Source organism: Colias croceus, chromosome 2 (assembly GCF_905220415.1).
Source record: "Colias croceus chromosome 2, ilColCroc2.1".
Lineage (NCBI taxonomy): Eukaryota > Metazoa > Arthropoda > Insecta > Lepidoptera > Pieridae > Colias > Colias croceus.
In genome coordinates, this window is record NC_059538.1 from 5,775,806 (window position 1) to 5,795,011 (window position 19,206).

Consider the following 19,206-nt stretch of genomic DNA (forward strand, 5'->3'; position numbering starts at 1 on the left):
TTTGACAGTCACACTGTAGAGACTGCAAATGTGTGTGTTAACGCTTTATGGTTGGCACATTTGTGACTAGCGTAAAAAAAAATTCGCGTTTTTCTGATGAAATACATCCGTAAACAGCACAATATTTAACCATTTTCTACGAAAAACGATAATCACAAATCCAAAATAATAAAATTACTTTATGTCAATTTGATTAATGTTGTCAATCTTCGTTGCGTTTCGTCTAAGACGTCGTTGGTATCGTCCTTGCGGGGAAATGGGTACCATAACATGTCTGATTGTGCGGGGTGAGGTAAGTGTTTAATTTTGGCGGGAGGCGGAGAGTGTCCGTTCTGTAGCGTTTAGCTACTATTATGTATTCTGTGACAAAAGTAACGTTCATATCAATTTAAACAGAAAGTACTACATTGGAAAGCAACTCTCATCTATTATACCACCCAGACTTTTCTTTGCCTTCACATTAATATGTCAAATAAAAACCCGTACCTAGTCGCCTGATTAGGCGCCGATCCGTTAGTTCTAGCGGTGGGGTGTAGGGGAGGCGCGCACACTTGGTTGTTCGCTTCTGCAAGCAACTCTTCGTATTTGCGCAGTTGTGCTTTTAACTTCTTTAATTTGTCGCAGCACTCATTGAGTTGACCTAAAATACAAATATACATCATATATGATAATATATCAATCATTTTCGTTGAGATTTATAGAACACCTTTCAGTGAATATTTCTTAATAGATTTGGAAAACTTTGTAGAAATGTCAAAAGTTCTCAGTTCTCTTTTTTATTATTGTCAAGAAAATAAAATTAAAATACCTTCTACTGTCATAGGATCTCCTAAAGTTGGGTTTGTTTCATATACTCCTTTCATTTTCATTAGACCTTCCATAGCGGCTTGTTCTTGTGCAACCTAGTTAAGTCAAAAAAAAAATATATATTGGAATGTTATTTATATCAAGATATATTACATTTCAAGACTAAGTTAGTTTACCAACTATTGTTTCAGTAAAAATAATAAATATGATCGTCTGAATCTTGTAAATTACATGTTCAAAAATTGTTCGATCATAATATTATGTGTAACATACCATGGACGAATATAATCTAAAAGGACTGATAATGGTCATACTAGAGATCGTACCCCGTAATTTCAGACTATTACTAGATGGCGCTCTGATTTGAGCTTATTATTTAATTTGCAGCTTTAAAAGCACCACTAGTGACCAATTTTAGAACTATGGAAACAGCAAACTATCGATTTTCAATTATTACATCTAGAGGGCGTTGTTTTAAAAACTCCGGTGTTTTTGAATTATTTTAGTTTTTAGTTAAGAGCGTTCATGCTCCTCACAGGGCTTAGTGCAGAATTACGAATTAGAATTATTAATTTTTTCAAGCGTTGAAATAGTTTTGCTGAAATCATCATATCTGCTTTTTATAAATGTGATACTGTCTTTTAAACTAATAATTTCTTGCTTTATACAATTTAAATCTTACGAAATCCTATTCATAATTGATGATTCCAGTGAGCGCCGCAGCTTTTCCATCTATTCGGATATAATCTCTCGAATAGAGTCAGCTGATAATGCATTATTATTCACAGCGATAGGGGATTTAAAAGATGTGCCACCTCTACGTGTTGTAATGTTATCAGGACTTCGTTGTAACAATTGAGCGCATGAGCGTACTGGGGTATTTTCAGTATTCAGAGATCTTGACTGATGAGTGGAACATTCAGGGCAAAACCATTTTTTTTTAATTCGCTTGTCAATTGTTTCTTTTTGTCAGTTGGGAACAAACATGCAATATGATAATTTCGTTTACAATGAGGGCAAGATAAAATCCCAGCGCTGCCTTCTGTTGTAGCTTTGCAACAGGCAAACTTCATAATGATTGGAAAATTTAAGTAATTATGAAAAAAAAATATAGTAATATATTTCTGATAATATGACCCCTGTCAGGATCGATCTTCCTACTAACTGTTCTAAGTCCAGTTCACTTTGTACAGAGCTACGAGTGTCTTGTAATTTTCAACGAAATTATGTTTCTTATTGTATCTGGTAAATCGTCACGATAGATGACAATGTTAATTTGTAACTTTTGTTTTTAATATACCGTCAACCACTTTTATCACTTTTACGCAAAAAGTTTCCAATGTTAATTTTAATAATAAATCGTGATGTATAACGCGTATTCGTCCACAAATCAGATTGTTTTTGATAACTTAAGCACCACTAATAAAAACTTCCAACAAGATATACTATTTCAATTAGATTTGAATTTAATTTGTAACCCGCTTGATCAAACACGTACGCTTCACAGTGACGTAAGTTTCTCATATATAAAAAAGTACTCTGTGGACGTAAGCGACTGACTGTGTTGGTGTTATCAAGTTTGGGTCGCTGGCTAAGACATGCTGGACATTTCCAAGAAGACTTCTTTTCAGGTAACATGGCATAAAATCTCTTATTGTTGGTTCCAGCGCACTGCAAGTCATACGCTAAAGAACATAGTGAGCATCTAAGGAAGTGAGTACCTTTAATAAGGTTTCGACACCCACTACAAACATTCGACATAGTGATCAGAGTAGTGTATATATATTCTTTATTTTCTGTTAAAAAAAAATGTCTATATCTTTTTTCTTCTTAATTATTCCCTTGTAAACAGTATTACATATTTAAATGAGCAAAAAATACGGGAAAAGAAAAAAAAATCTAGATGTACGACGATGATTTGAACCAGCGTCCATCAGTTTATAAGTACGAGACTGAGTCAATACAGCTACAGACACTTTTACGTCTTACGTTGAAATTTATGCTCTAATTGTTCGAGTAATTCGTTATAAACAGTTCATAGCAGCGTGGTCCGTGAAAAAATAGGCGGTTCATCCTAAGGAGCGCTGGGGCAGTGAACTCTCATAAATAATAATTATTATAATAAAGTTGTGCTCATTCATTTAACAATTAATATATCTTTAATTTAAAATTAAATTTATCGTATACCTAAACTCCAATACGAATATCAAATGCCTAAATACGGAATCCAATAAGAGTGAAAGAGAAATTTTGCGACAGTCCTGCGGAGGTCCTGCGCGAAACCGCGATGTTGCCGCATCGCATGACAGCAGCAATTGCGCGCGACAAGCGCGCGACGTTGCCAGTTGCCACTCCTATATTATAAACAAACAATAAAAATACGCTCGCGAAAGCAAATTCGGGGATTTTCTAATTATTAATTGATAATCATTGAATTCGTTTTGAAATAGCCTGTACTTTATAATTTTTAGTGTTTAAATAGACATTTATAATGTGGTGCTCATTTTTTTTTGTTATGAATTTACTACGCTACTGTATTTTCTTTGTTTTAGTTCAATAATTGAACACCCGTACAATTTTGTCACGAGCCGCCTCTTGCCTTTATAATATTTTACGTTTTATATTTTACGTTATAGTTTACGTTTTTTGCGTATTATATTTTACGTCAAGATACTATTTGGCACATTGATTTTTTTTAGAAGCGACATCTAGTTGAGACAAGAACCATTCAATTATAAAAAAATGCCAAATGATACTGCGAGTGACATCTATCGACTAAATTGGGAACTGAGAAACGAATTACGCTGTTTACTATGTGTCTAATTATGTTACAATATGTCAAGTTACGACAATTAGTTTCATAAGTTACCAATAGATGGCGACACTTTAGTTTTGCATCGCACTAGCGAATTGTTTTGTTGAATACGTATAAGAAATTTCATGTCAATTATCTGTCTTGTGTATCTTGTGTAACTTGTGTAATATTGTGTTAAAGTAAAAATAAAGTAATTTAAAGTGTTGAGTGTTTAAGTGAATCCCGCGAAATCGTCAATTTTTATACATGGTGCCGAAACCTAAGATGGACTTTGGACTTTGAAAGACTTAGAAAAATTTCCGATAAGTAGAACGTGTAAAAATTTCATATTTTATTATATGGACTTAGAAAATATTTGAAGATATTTTATTCTAAGGACTTGTAAAAATTTCATAATTTATTATATGGACTTAGAAAATATTGGAGATTTTATTCTAAGGACTTGGAAAAATCTGATAGTTTATTATATAGACTTAGAAAATATTTGAGATTTTATTCTAAGGACTTGGAAAAATCTGATAGTTTATTATATGGACTTAGAAAATATTTGAGATTTTATATTGTAAGGACTTGGAAAAATCTGAGAATTTATTATATGGACTTAGAAGAAATTTCTGGATTATTCTATAGACTTGGAAGATTATTGAAACTTTGAAAATTTTAGAAGAAAAATTTAATATTTAATTAAAAATGGCTTCAAAAGTAATTAAAAATCAAGCGGATTTGTTGTCAAGATTAGAAAAGGCACAAATAAACTTTAAGAAGAGTCCGAAAGGTAGAATCACTAAGCAGTATTTGGAAACTAGAATAAAAAATTTGGAAGATTTTTATTTAGAATTCAAACGAAATCATACAGAGCTAATACAAATAGTAACATCGGAACAACTAGAATCTTTACCATATTTTATAGAAGACGACTATAATAAGTTTGAGGAGATATACATAGACCATGTGACGGAACTAAAAGAGAAGCTTGAAGAAGTGTTCAATAACCCGATACCAACATCGAATACGATGACTAGTGACGATGTAAAGCTACCGAGAATTCATTTACCAACATTTACAGGAAAATATGAGGAGTGGCAGACATTTTACGATATGTTTTTGTCGCTTATACACAATAATGAAAAATTATCACCCGTGCAAAAAATGCATTATTTAAAGAGTAGTATCTCGGGAGAACCAGAGAATTTGTTACGAAATTTTCCTACTGTTGATAAAAACTACCAAGAGGCTTGGAACCAATTAACAAAACGATACAATAATAAAAGATATAATTTAAATGCTGTTCTAAAAAAGTTATTTGGACAAAAACAAATTAATGGTGAATCTGCACAAGCGATTAAGCAACTTCTGGATACAACTACATCAGTATTACAAGCGCTAAATAATATGGGAATACCAACAGCAACTTGGGATGCAATTGTGATTTATTTGGTAGTTTCAAAGCTTGATGTACAATCACATAAACTATGGGAGAATCAGATAAGCACGTCATGTGCCGATGAATTGCCAACTTGGTCTCAGTTGGTGGATTTTTTGGAAGCGAGATTTCGTAGTTTGGAGATGATAGATTCGGGAAAACAACCTATAAGACATGAGACGTCACAAAAGAAGCAATTGGTTAAAAGTACTTTTCACGGAGCTATCCTACAGAATAAGAAGAACGATAATATATGTTCAGTTTGTGGTGAAAATCATTATATAAATGCATGCACACAGTTTAAGAAGCAATCAGTAGAAGAACGAAGGAATCACGTACAGAATAAGGGGTTATGCTTTAATTGTTTGCAACCTACACATATTGTAAGTAAATGTCGACAATCAATTTGTTGCAAGAAATGCGGACGTAGACATAATACTATGTTGCATTTAGAGAAGACAGGATTCATTGAAAACACTCAAAGGACACAAGAAGAAAATGATGGGATTGAGAATAAAACTTCGTCTACGCTAGTAGAATCAAAGATTGTGGCAAATTTTGCCAAAAGAGAGCATAAAAGCTATCATGTTCTGCTAGCTACGACACTACTTAAGGCTCAGTCAAATAATGGTAACTTATTTATGGTACGAGCATTGTTAGATCAAGGCTCGCAAGCGTCATTTGTAACTGAAGCAACTGTTCAGTTACTCGGTCTTAGACGTACATCTGTTAATGGTTTGGTATCAGGTCTGGGAGATGGTCAAATGCATATTAAACATGTAGTAACATTATGTTTAAAATCGCGTCATAACTCAGAATTTTCTATTAATGTTAAGGCTTATGTATTAACTTCACTTACATCTATGCTTCCATGTGTGAAATTAGATGCTCCGAATTGGCTCGAACTCGAGAATGTAGAATTAGCGGACCCAGGTTATGCAACACCAGGTAAGATTGATGTTTTATTAGGGGCAGAAGTTTATGCTGAGATTTTATTAACAGGTATGATGAAACAACCCAAGGGAAATTTAATAGCGCAGAATACGGCCTTTGGTTGGGTTTTATCGGGTAAGGTATCTGATTCACTTTCAGATAAATACAAGGCTAAAAGTTTTCATTTACAGGTTAGAACTGACGATGATTTTTTGAAGCGTTTTTGGGAACTAGAAGCTGAGCCAGATATGATTGTTAAGAAATTTACAAGAGAGGAACAATTGTGTGAAGAGCTGTATGAAAAATCAACTGTACGAAATCGAGATGGAAGGTATGTTGTTACATTGCCATTTAAAAATAAGGATCCTGAGTGCCAGTATGGAGAATCTATAGATATAGCTAAGAATAGATTAGTCGCTTTAGAAAGAAGGCTTAAGAATAATCCTAAATTATATGAGGAATATAGACGAGTAGTAGAAGAGTACTTAGTTCTTAATCATATGTCTTTAGTCGAAGAAGACGATTTAGATAATCCATCGGCTGTCTATCTTCCGCATCATGCTGTTGTACGGGAGGATAAAGATACGACAAAGGTTCGTGTAGTTTTTAATGCTTCTAGTAAGGGAACAAATAATGTGTCATTAAATGATGATCTTATGATTGGACCAAAAATCCAACAAGATCTCAGACATATATTAATGAGGTGGAGAACCCATCCCATTTGTATAGTGGCTGATCTTGTCAAAATGTACCGTCAAGTACTTATTAATCCAAGACAGACAAATTTTCAGAGAATTTTATGGAGAACTTTACCGGATCAACCAATTAAACATTTTAAATTGCTCACTCTAACATTTGGAACCGCGTGTGCACCATATCTTGCTGTTAAAACTTTACAACGTTTGGCAGAAGATGAGAAACTTAAATTTCCAGTAGCATCAGAAATTACTAAAAATGATTATTATATTGATGATCTAATGACAGGTTGTGATACATTACAAGAAGCTAAAATTATTTACAATGAAATGAATAAATTAATGAAATCTGGAGGATTTACACTTCAAAAATGGAGCTCTAATTGTAAGGAATTATTAAAGTATATTGGAGAAGATAATAAAGAAAAAGAAGAATCTATGCTAATTAAGGTTGATAATATGGTAAAAGTTTTAGGAATTTCATGGAATCGTAGTTCAGATAGATTTGTTTATTCAATCAATTTACCGGAGATAAAATTTCCAATCACGAAAAGACAAGTTTTATCTAATATTGCTCAAATGTTTGATCCAATGGGTTGGATTGCACCAGTAATCATTGTTGCTAAATTATTTATTCAAAAAATATGGAAGGCGCATTTAGATTGGGATGATGCATTACCTGAAGATTTGAACGAAATTTGGCTTAACATACGACAGCAATGCAAGGAAATTCAACGAGTAGAAATACCAAGGTGGATTTGTTGCACTAGTCAAAGTCATGTTGAACTACATGTCTTCTCAGACGCATCAAGATCTGCTTATGCTGCTGCAGTTTTTATGAGAGTCATCAATCACGATGAATCTATACATGTCAGGTTAGTATCAGCTAAAACAAAAGTAGCACCTATAGAGAAGGAAGTTTCTATACCTCGTTTAGAGTTATGTGGGGCTGTGCTTGCTGCGAAACTTGTGAACGAAGTATCTCAAGTGATGAAGGTATGCAAAGATAACATTTACGGATGGACTGATTCTACAATCGTTTTAGCATGGCTGAAGGGCGGTGCAAGCAAATGGACAACATTCGTAAGCAATCGGGTATCAGAGATTTTAACTATTATGGATTATGATCAATGGGGTCATGTTTCAACCGAAGCCAATCCTTCTGATTGTGCATCTAGAGGTTTGACTCCAACAGAATTACTTTCACATTCACTATGGTGGTACGGACCGGAATGGTTGAAGAACAGAAATGTTGAAATGAAAAATCCAGAGATAGTAGATACAGATGAAGAAAGAAGACAAGTATCATTAATAGTAAAACAAGATAAATGTGAAGATTTTGAATGGTTAAAATTTTCTAATTTGACTAAAATGCTAAAGGTTATTTCTTATTGTCGAAGAATATTACTGAAGAAGGAAGAAAGGAAAATTTTGCCGAAGTTTGTAACAGTAAATGAAATGAATGAAACATTAGAAAAATGTATTAAACAGGTTCAAGGGATTGCGTTTGAAGAAGAGATCAAGGTTTTAGAGAATAAAAAGGATATACCGAAGAGAAGTCCCCTTCGTACTCTTTGTCCCATTTTAGATCGAAATGGAATATTAAGAGTCGGTGGTCGGATTGATAAGGCTCACGCAAACCATAACACGAAGCACCCGATAATTATGCCAGCTAAGTCTCATCTTACCCAGTTGTTAATATCGGATGCTCACGAAAAAACTTTGCACGGTGGACCGCAAATCATGATAAATTACATTCGGACAAAATATTGGATAGTACGCTGTAGGGATCTAGTAAAACAACATTATAGGAAGTGCCTCACGTGCTTACGATATTCGAAAGCATCGAGAGTGCAGTTAATGGGACAGCTTCCAGATACTAGACTGAAGCCTTGCAAGCCATTTACGGCAACCGGTGTTGATTATGCAGGCCCAGTCAATATTAAGTTTTCTCCAGGTCGAGGGGCAAAGTCTTATAAAGGCTACATTTGTCTTTTCGTCTGTATGGTCACAAGGGCTATACACATTGAGGCTGTAACAGATTTAACCGCTAAGGGATTTATCGCCGCTTTTAGACGCTTCACGTCTAGACGTGGAAGTTGCCAGGATTTGTTCAGTGATAATGGCACAAACTTTGTTGGTGCGGACAAACATTTACGAGAAATGTTTGACTCTGCTAAATCCAGTTTACCTGATGAAATTGCGGAACTTCTTACATTGGAATTTACGACGTGGCATTTTATACCGCCGCAATCACCTAATTTTGGAGGGATATGGGAGGCCGGAGTGCGTTGTGCTAAGAACCATTTGAAACGGGTCATAGGTGACAGTATTTTAACGTATGAGGAATTAGCTACAGTACTATCACAGATAGCATGTCTTAATTCTAGGCCAATTTCTGTTATTAGTAGTGACGCAGATGACCCTCTCCCACTGACCCCAGGTCATTTTTTAATAGGTGAACCGGTTATAAATATAAGTGATCGTAATTATGATGATTGTAATGTAAATAAATTAGAAAGATGGAATGTTATTCAAAAAATGGTTAATAATTTTTGGCGTAGATGGCGTCTAAAGAATATTTGGTTACTTTAAATCAGAGGTATAAATGGAATTCGAAATTAGAAGAACCTAATATTAATGATATTTGTATAATTAGAGATGATAACGTTCCACCTTCTAAATGGATTTTAGGAAAAATTGTAAACAAACATATTGGATCAGATAATATAACTCGTGTTGTAACAATTAAGTGTAAGAATGGATATTTAAAACGACCGTTAAGTAAAATTAGTATTTTGCCTAAATAAAAGGATTAGTTAATAGAAGATTATCTTATAAAGTTGTTTAATTTTAGGAAGGTCAGTTGATTGAAGTGTGCTAATATGTATTTGTTTGTGTATGAGTTTAACGCCACTACGTTGATGTATCACGGTGGGCGGTAACGTTTTGTTTAGTTTTGTTTAGAGGTATATTTTAGTTGTTTTTTTGTTCCGGACTAGTCCTTGGTGGGCGGAATGTCTAATTATGTTACAATATGTCAAGTTACGACAATTAGTTTCATAAGTTACCAATAGATGGCGACACTTTAGTTTTGCATCGCACTAGCGAATTGTTTTGTTGAATACGTATAAGAAATTTCATGTCAATTATCTGTCTTGTGTATCTTGTGTAACTTGTGTAATATTGTGTTAAAGTAAAAATAAAGTAATTTAAAGTGTTGAGTGTTTAAGTGAATCCCGCGAAATCGTCAATTTTTATACACTATGGCTATGATAAGTCCTCTAGATATTTATTGGGTCCATGAACATACTAACTTGTTTAGTTAATTCTGATACTTTTGCTTGAAGCTTCTTTTTCTTCTGATTCGGCGGCAAATCTGAATAATCCTCCTTTCCATCCATCGACATGTTATTCTGTTAAATATTGATAAAACGAAATTAGATTATTTAAGACATGACATTATAATACATGACATTACACGATAAATTGTATCAAACAATCATACATCTAAATTAATTCTTGTGGATCAAACTTGCCAAGATTTCGTTTATTAGCGGTGATACTGTGAATGGATAATATTAAAGAAACCAAATTAGTAACAGCATTCGAAGCATAAGTAGCAAATAAGGCTAAGTAAGTACTTAAAACTAAATAATACGACAAAGTTTTAGCGACACAAATACAGAATGAAAGTGAGTAGATGCTAAATAAATGGCTACAGAAGAAATTTACATGTCTTTATGTTCCATGGAAATCAAGCCATATTTACTAATGTCATTACTTATTACAATGAACGATAGCAATGTTCCAATATTGCTTACTAAAAACTTTCCAATCTTCATATTCGGGATTCCGGAAGATGAAAAATAAAAATATTTTTAGTTACGTAAAAAAACTGCACAAAAACAAATACCTAGTTCAATTTTATAGATTTCAGTAATTAACAATAGTTTACAATTTAGTTCCTTCTTTAATTAAAAATCAAGATTTTGTTATTGGCTACGTGACCTCATGTGCAATACCTACGAACAATAACAATATAATCAAGTGAAAAGTGAATGTTATCAAACATTTGCACTGCCACGCCGACTGACCTTGATCGAGTTGCACGCCTCAATAATCTTCTGTAGCCGAAACGTACGGGAGCGAAACAAAAGCAAACAAATAATATTAAATAAAAATTCAAATAAAGAGAAATGAAAATGTGGACTGAGCGCCATATTTAGAGTCCATATGTAAGCACAAATAAAACATTAAAGTGTGGTGATGAATTGTCTTAGTAATTTCGACTCGCTGGTGACAGGACAGTTTTAGTGATTAGGATTAGTGTGCTGAAGACTTGAAACAATTTTAAATTAATTAATTAACTAATTTGTACCATATCTTTTAGTTCATCTTTAATAGGAAAATTATATAATTAATCTTATGATCAATCAGAAACAGTAACAACTAGAATCAATAGTTTTGCTACGTTTTTAATGCTCCCTTTCAAATTATCAAAAAACGTTAATAGAAGCATATATTCTAGCTACATTCTTCAGTCGCTTTAACTGGCATTGACTTAAGATTAACTTTTTCTTAGAAACAGAAAAAGGCTATTAATATTAAATTCATGTAGAAGTAGTTGTAGTAATGGTTTCTCCTTTCTTACTATTTCTTAATGTCTCCAGCAAATTTGCGACAATGACGATAGGAAAGGTTCAAAGGTTAGGAAACGACGAAGCCTCATGCTTACAACTTACGTCCCACCACCGCGGGTCGACTTACTTTTTCCATTAAAACACCGGCCGCCGTCAGCCAATAATATCAATTGGTTGTATATACCCGTGTTAGGTAGGGATCATAGGGAATAACAGATAAAATCATATTAGTACCTCCAACTTATACCATACATAAATAATAAACAACAAAAGTATTGAACATTTAAGAAACGGGAGATGTAATACAATAATAATGTCTAAAACATGCAATCTAAATAGAGTAAACATAGAATCTACCTTTCTATAAATAAAATATAAAGATTCTGCAAGTATAAAATTCTCTATAAAATAAATTGGCTATAAATTCTGCAGCTGAAGTAAACATTCAGGTCAATCATAAATCAAAACTATAAGAGCAGAACGCGACCTAATTGGCAAGCGGATTTCCTGGCGAACTTTTAGCTTAAGCCAGATATTGTATAATACTTTGCTTAGCCCAAAATAACTGTTATAAATATAATAAAGAAGAATACACATTGCACCAGTACCCACTTTATAATATAAAGCATTTTTAGTAACCCACAACAGACAAAAATATATATATAAATATAAGAATATGAATTCACAGTCCAATTCATTGTAAAAAAGAAAATTATTAATATTTTCATTGATCAAGAAAATTGTAATAATAATAATGAATCATTGAGTTCCACTGATACTTTAAAAAATATTCGTCAGCACTGTCGCATTCCACAACACTGCCAATCATTACCAACATCAGTCCCCCCTCTGACAGCTACATACTTAAAATACCCCATTATCAAAAACGACTGACATTAAATTTTCAACTACCCTCCATTATTCGACTCCGCCCTATTAAAACCTCACCTTATTGGAACTGAATATGGACAGTAGCCCGCCCCTCTTCTTGATCCTGTTCCCTGACACCGTCCCCCTTGCTGCTGTGAGGTGGTTATGAGTTGGATGCGGTATGGCAGAGTCTGTAGCGTCCGCACCGGTGGCCGCTTCGAAACGGTAGTCGTCGGGCGGCATAAAACCTGATTTATACCTCTCTATTACTAGCTGTGTGTCCTGGAAAATAATATAAAAAAAATATTAAAATTATTTTTAAGAATATTAATATTGTTTATTGCCTATTGGATTTTTACATAATCTCATAATTTCAGTTAAGTGATATTGTTCACTTGTAGGAGAAGGCTTTTACATAACAATTACGTGGCATTAACATTTAATTTGGAAGATATTCAGTTTACTTGTGTTAGAAGACGCGAACAATTAATTACGTGTCAGTATCATTGAAATAAATAAATAATGATAATTGCAACAATTGGATTAATATATAATCACCTTTTTTTCATTTATGTGCACGTCCTCATTTCTCATTTAATTTGGAAGAGATAAGAAACGCAATTGGAATAATTATGTTATGTTTAGGTTGTGTTTAATTTATTGTAATTACTGTAATACACAATTAAATATACATGAGCAGTAGCAGCAAGATTGTATATATTTAGTTTTAATTGTAACGAGAGCAAATTTTTTTTTAAATACCCTCGATTCGGAAAAGTAATTCTAAAAGTAAAAGTAGTGTAATAAAAATATTCTAAGTGAGCACCGAACAAACATATGTAAACCATTGTAAATATTCATGGTCATTTATGATAATGAAATTGCAAATTTGGATGCATAAGGAATTATATAAGTCCTTGATAAATTTTTGAGCTAATAGCACGTGACATGAAGTGGAAAGGAGGAAAACCTTCCTACATATAAATATATATACTGATACATACACATATACACATATCCATACTGGTATCATAAAATACTCAGTTCAATATGCTATATAAAAAAGAGCGAGTGTGCCGAGAACGCGTGTCAGAAGTGAAACTTTTTTGGCAAGATTCAAAGATACCAAAATCAACGCGACCTTGAAATTTTACACTCAACGCGCCTAAAAAAAGTTTCAATTCAAAATAAATATCTGATTATCACTCTTGACTTAGTTGAAGACATCTATTGATTCATTTTAGGTGACAATAAGCGCCATTCGCATTGGGTCAGCGATTGTTTATGCGCTATTGTCATGTATATAGTTACTTCGCGTCAACAAATGCATTGTACGAAATATGCTACAATATGCTTTTTATAATGGCCATTTAACAATTGTATTAATTGGCAAAACATAGGCGTTAAAACAAGGTTAAATGTTTGAAACATAACTACACTCATGTTTAATTAACTATCCTAAATATTTATGATAAACCAAAAAAAATCTATTAACATATTTAAAACGGTTATGAGTTCATGGCGTCATCCAATATTAATATGTATTTTTTAGTTATAATATACGAGAATCTCGTCTCGTCGTATATATCTGATAAGTCTCTGTCAAAAAGTTATCTAACTATATTAATATGGAGATTAATATAGTGCAAAATTGCAACACTAATGCTTGCTTACAATGGCTTAAAGGAAGATTTGCGGCATTTAGGTGACCTTGAAAAACTCGTATGGCTTGATGAATGTCGGTTATCCGATTATCCTTAATCAGTTAAGCTTCTAAACATACGCGATACTAAAAGAAGGCACTATTGCGTGGCGTATTTAAATTTTAAGGTCAGGAAAGGTCAGAAATAGTAGCTTTTCTTATACATAAAAAGTGAAATTAAATTACTTATAAGATAAAACCAATTTAAAAACTAGAACGCTTGTTTATTTTTTTGTTCTGTTAACAAAAGAACATTGCATTACATAATATCATTTGTTACGGATAAAAAGGTATATTGGATAGTCGTATGCTAAACACATTATTGTTGTGAATACACATTGTATTTCCATACTAACCTCCTTCTCATTAATACTGTTGGCAGCATGTTCCATACCGTCTAAACATTGCATTATAATTGGAAATACTTTTCTCTCGACGTCGACTGAACTTAACATGAAATTTTTGATATTTTTTATTCTCTTCTCGTCTAGGTCCTGTAACAAAAGGTTGTTTTAAAGCTCGCGTTGTCGGCTAGTTTATTTGTGTACAAAAATAGAGTTGTTTTACAATTTGTGGCTTTCCACGCGACCTAGTTGGCGACGTGCCGAAGTGCATGGCGCCTACACTTGAACGTTATTTTAATAAGGAACAAGTTGGAATTATTCGCATACTTCAACTGCTAATAGCAATGGTTAATTGAATAATTAAACGTGTAATAACAAATCATATCAGTTACTTTGTTTGTTCTTGTTAAGAAGTAAGTTACGTGCTTTGCATTCTACAATTACTATAAGTTAATACTATAATATCTCACGGGAGTTAAACATTTCAAATACAAAATGTTACCTGTAACTGTTTAAATACATGAGGCAGCCTCTGTTCGTAGTGTTGTCTCTGTGCTTCATTTGTCTTTCGTAATTGGTCCATATATTCTTGTTTCGCATCTTCGCACGCTTGGCTTCTTAATTTCATATTTGTTTTCTGTTTTTCAACCTCTGCCCGACTGTAATTTAAAAACAGAAACATTACTAACCATTACATAATTCTCAATTAACATGGTTAAGAAGTCTTGTTTACATGTAACAGAAACGTTATCGCAAAAATGTGAATATATAACGGTTCAATAAATATGAAACGTCGGCCTACAAAACACTGTACATTTAGTGGCGTTCAAAAAAATGCCGTGATGTTGCATAGTCAACAAAAAACGCTCTCTTTTTACGCAACTCCTGTTACGAGCTTTTCAAAATTCAAAACTGCACGTTCCGGTGCATTTGTTAACAATCCAACAATGAGATAGTGACTTGTGGGTGAATAAACCAACGCAGCGCTAAGCCATTGTAATATTGTATCGTGTAACGTGTCAGACGGCCTAGATTTTCTTTAATGGTAGCTAAACGAACCGAAGACGGGCGCATACTAAATACTTAATTGAATGTCTCGAATTTGTAAACATTTCGGCCGTGATGTCATGCTGTTATGGAAATAACCGTTTTCGAGATGATATTTCATGTCCATTGCGGCCAATATTCGATATTAATTGACGTATATAATAATAACACAGATCAATATCGACCCACATAACCGTATTGGAAAAAAAATATGGCTATTGTTCTCAGAGCTCTGATCATGGAAGTTATCGACTAGTAGATACCTATTTTTTTATGGTTGTGTTGTTATCAAATCAACTAACGCTATAAAGATGCTGTGTTTGGTTTGTACTATATCGAGAAACATAAAATAGCTCCAAAGCTTTTAGGCAGCACTGACGAGTAATGGAGAACAGTAGTTAAAATGCTGGTTTTTAAATGGGCAACATAAATGTATGAAAACATGTCGGCATATAGCATATAACATATCAAAATAACTGTTGCTACGTCGTTACTACACGCTGGTGGAGTGCAGACATGAAACGAATAAAAAAACAGCTTTAATTCACCTGGGGTTGGAGTCATCGTCCGCCCTCTGGGAATCCGCGAGTTTACTCTGTTCACAATGTTTACTCGTCAAGTACCAGCGCGAAATGACTCGATTTTTCGCACTCAATAATTTTTTGTCGATCTTCGATAAAAACAAATATAACATCGCTGTTACGATTAAATATTTTCGAATATTCTTTTGGCGCTATAGGAAATAAAAAGTGGCGAAATCGAGACAAACGAGAAGTCGATACTTTTATGTGACATGAAAATGTAAAAGTTTTTAAATTTCTTCATTGTGTATAAAATGTTTGCATATATCATGACTGTTAACAACAGTAGACAACATACAAATCGACCTGTTTCCACTCATACCCACTGCCTAGAAACAAAAACATAACACCAAGTCTATAACATAGTATAGTGACAGATTAATTAGTGAAACCACGGCTACACCATTACCTGAGGTTGAAGTCAGCGTCCGCCTTCTGGAACGCGTCGAGCGCCCGCTCCGACTCCCTCGCGGCGCGCTCGTACGCCCGCCGCGCGCGCTCCAGCGCTCCTGCCGCCGTGTTCAACACCGCCATTTGTTTCGCACCTTCGTTCAAGTGTTGCTGGAACGCGCCAGTACATAGGTTTACACTTTTATACGATTAACTGTGGGGTACATTAATACTGTAATGCGTTTATACATGTGTTAGGTTGGGATAATCTCGACCTACGTAATTTGTTTATATAACTACTGTCCAACGCTAAAAGGATTAAATGTGTAAGCTCACAAAATGTACCAACTTTAATATTTTCAATCAATAATATGTAACAATTTTTGATTTGGCTACCACGTAACCTATATATCTAGTTAAGTTCGTAATGTTTTCAATTTTTACGTAATGCTGCGTTAACTTCAAATCCCATTGACTCACAAATTTTAGGTTACTCTAATTAATGAAGCCATAAATGTTTTTATTAGCGAATTCCTAATAAACGTTGCAATGAATGCCAAGGTTGAATAACAATCGTTTCTGCTTTGTTCGAACGGTTTCCTTTTCACAATATTGACGTAAGAAAACCAACCGCAGATTTCAAATCCTGAACTTAGTCATCGTATCCAGAAAAACAGGCGTAAGCGGTATATTTGACTCTTACAACAGTAGGTACATTACATAAAATACTTAGATTAAAGCAGCATCAGCTAATATAATTAAAGGGATGACTATGAACTCAACAATGATAAGATTTAAAGATTAAACTTGAACTGAGAGTAAGACAGACTTTATACCAAAAAAAGTAACGTATTCATCAATCAGACGTCTTAATTATACGAGGAATAATTAATTATTTGCAGTATGCACGAATGAGTAATGCAACTAAATGTTGTGCTGGTGCCTCGTGGAAGGTCGACCCGTGGAACTGTAGCGTGAAACTTTAAAGTATTGTGATAAATCTACATAAAAACTCGGTTTAGTTGCCCCATTCATTTAAGAACGACTTATCCAATGAATAAATTTAAGTTACGTATTCTGCTTGTACAATTTTCCAATATATAAACAGCTATATAGTAAGCGGTAAGAAATAAGCCCGATCAGGCATACCTATTCTATCCCACTGCTTCCTTATCTATTCTTCGAATACTTTACTTGACACACATATAGATTGCAATCTCTATCTGCATTGTATATCTGGATCAGTACGAGAACCATTAACACTAAATGAAGCTTTTTTTCTATAAGCAGATTATTAACAAGCAACAAACCTTTCGTTCCTCGCGCAACTCTTTGGCGAGCAAGTGCAACTCCCGCACCACGTTCGACTGCAAGTTTTCCGCAACAACTTCGCGCTGACCCGCGAAGTCGCCTAACTCTTGGAGCAGCTTTTTGAATGCCTTACATGGTGTGTATCTATAAATTAAACGTATGATTGTACATAATGTAAAGATGATTCCTTTCTGTATGTGGTGTAGTGCAACAAAATTCATTGTTATTAATAGTCATAAGTGTCGTCTACTTTATATTTTTTATTTCGGAAATAAGTGTTTGTTTGTAGGTAATTGCGTAATTATTAAATGAGTCTGTATAAAGAATTTGTTTGCAAAACTTACTGATACTCATCCTCTTCTTTTCTTTTAGGTTGATAGTTTTTGACCAGCCTCCTGTAAACAAGAACACGTTTATAAAAACAGAAATAGTCATAAGTACTAAAACTTTCATTAAAATAATTTCTGATTAGAAATCGTCACTTTTTATTGTTGCTTATTTTTACTGTACTAACAGAAGCAAAGCAACGAATAACTTTGATGATGATATTCTTCTTTTTAAACAGCTTGTAAAAAAATATGGGCTAATAAAATATTAATATCATAGCTTCTTGATCATCTATGCTAAACGCCACGGAGTAAAATTGATAGCGCATCATAAAACACCGTTATTATTGATATATGAACATTGAACATCTCATTTGGGAAAAGCACATTAATAAAAAGAACATGTAGAGATATGAATAATAGATTCGGTAAGCGATAATATATTTAGTGAAAGTGGACATTCTAGCCATTAGTTAATATACAAACATAGCCATACAAGTTCTTGTGACTTCTTATCCTTACCGATTCTTATATAAGAATGTTCTGTTTAACATTTAATTTTATGTTTAACACACATCACTCTCTCACCGTGTGCTTGAGTGAAAGGCTTTGCATGCTTTCTACTGATTTGGAAAACATAAAAATATATATTTTGTAAACAATTCAACAACCACTACGTATTTTTCACGTATCAATATCGACACCGATTCATTTATCGTGAGACTAATAAATACTTTCTTTTTTTAGGACAAATACCAATTACGGTATCGGGTATTCGATGAATTGAAAATTACAGTACATCCAGATTTAACAGATATTTTACAAAACTATACATTAAAAGCAGTGTTATAAAACAAGTTGAAATAATTAAAAATAAAGTAAAATATCTTACCTGAGTTTGCCAGCGTATTCTAACTCTATCGCGCATCTCTCCTTAACAAAATTACCGTATTTATCTAGGAACTCTATCCCTTTGTGTGTGTGGGCGGCTAAGTTATCATATTGATCCTGTGGACAAGGCAAATAATACACATTACAGCGAGCTCTCGGTCATCACACAACAGGAGGAAGTTGATCGCGATAGTTAATGTCGACGGAAACTGACGCAAAACTGGCGATAAACGAAACGATCACAATATGCGTTTGCAGTCTTGTATTTATCATCTTGTTTAATAATAAATAATGGACCCTAAAATATATTCCCTTTGATTAGAAACAAATCGATTGAGCCCTTAATAAAATTAAGCAACAAAATAAGCTTTAACTAAAAATTTACACAGTAGTAATTAATCGCATTTGTTGTCCGTTATTGTATCGCC

General features: G+C 33.6%; 1 protein-coding gene across 3 annotated transcripts in view; it reads right to left on the reverse strand.

Moving 5' to 3' along the window:
* Positions 1–19,206, reverse strand: part of LOC123705740 (formin-binding protein 1-like) — a 44,586-nt gene that overhangs the window by 3,493 nt on the left and 21,887 nt on the right. Inside the window, exons 2-12 of one of the 3 annotated variants that reach the window (XM_045654730.1) lie at positions 18,780–18,895; positions 17,906–17,956; positions 17,561–17,705; positions 16,270–16,421; positions 14,735–14,891; positions 14,245–14,382; positions 12,265–12,468; positions 10,771–10,800; positions 9,991–10,089; positions 809–902; positions 487–640 (exon numbers count right to left, since the gene is read on the reverse strand). In XM_045654730.1, coding sequence (XP_045510686.1) covers positions 487–640; positions 809–902; positions 9,991–10,089; positions 10,771–10,800; positions 12,265–12,468; positions 14,245–14,382; positions 14,735–14,891; positions 16,270–16,421; positions 17,561–17,705; positions 17,906–17,956; positions 18,780–18,895 — 1,340 coding nt within the window. The remainder of the gene's footprint in view (positions 1–486; positions 641–808; positions 903–9,990; positions 10,090–10,770; positions 10,801–12,264; positions 12,469–14,244; positions 14,383–14,734; positions 14,892–16,269; positions 16,422–17,560; positions 17,706–17,905; positions 17,957–18,779; positions 18,896–19,206) is intronic. The other 2 variants (XM_045654732.1, XM_045654731.1) reach the window with 2 other exon arrangements.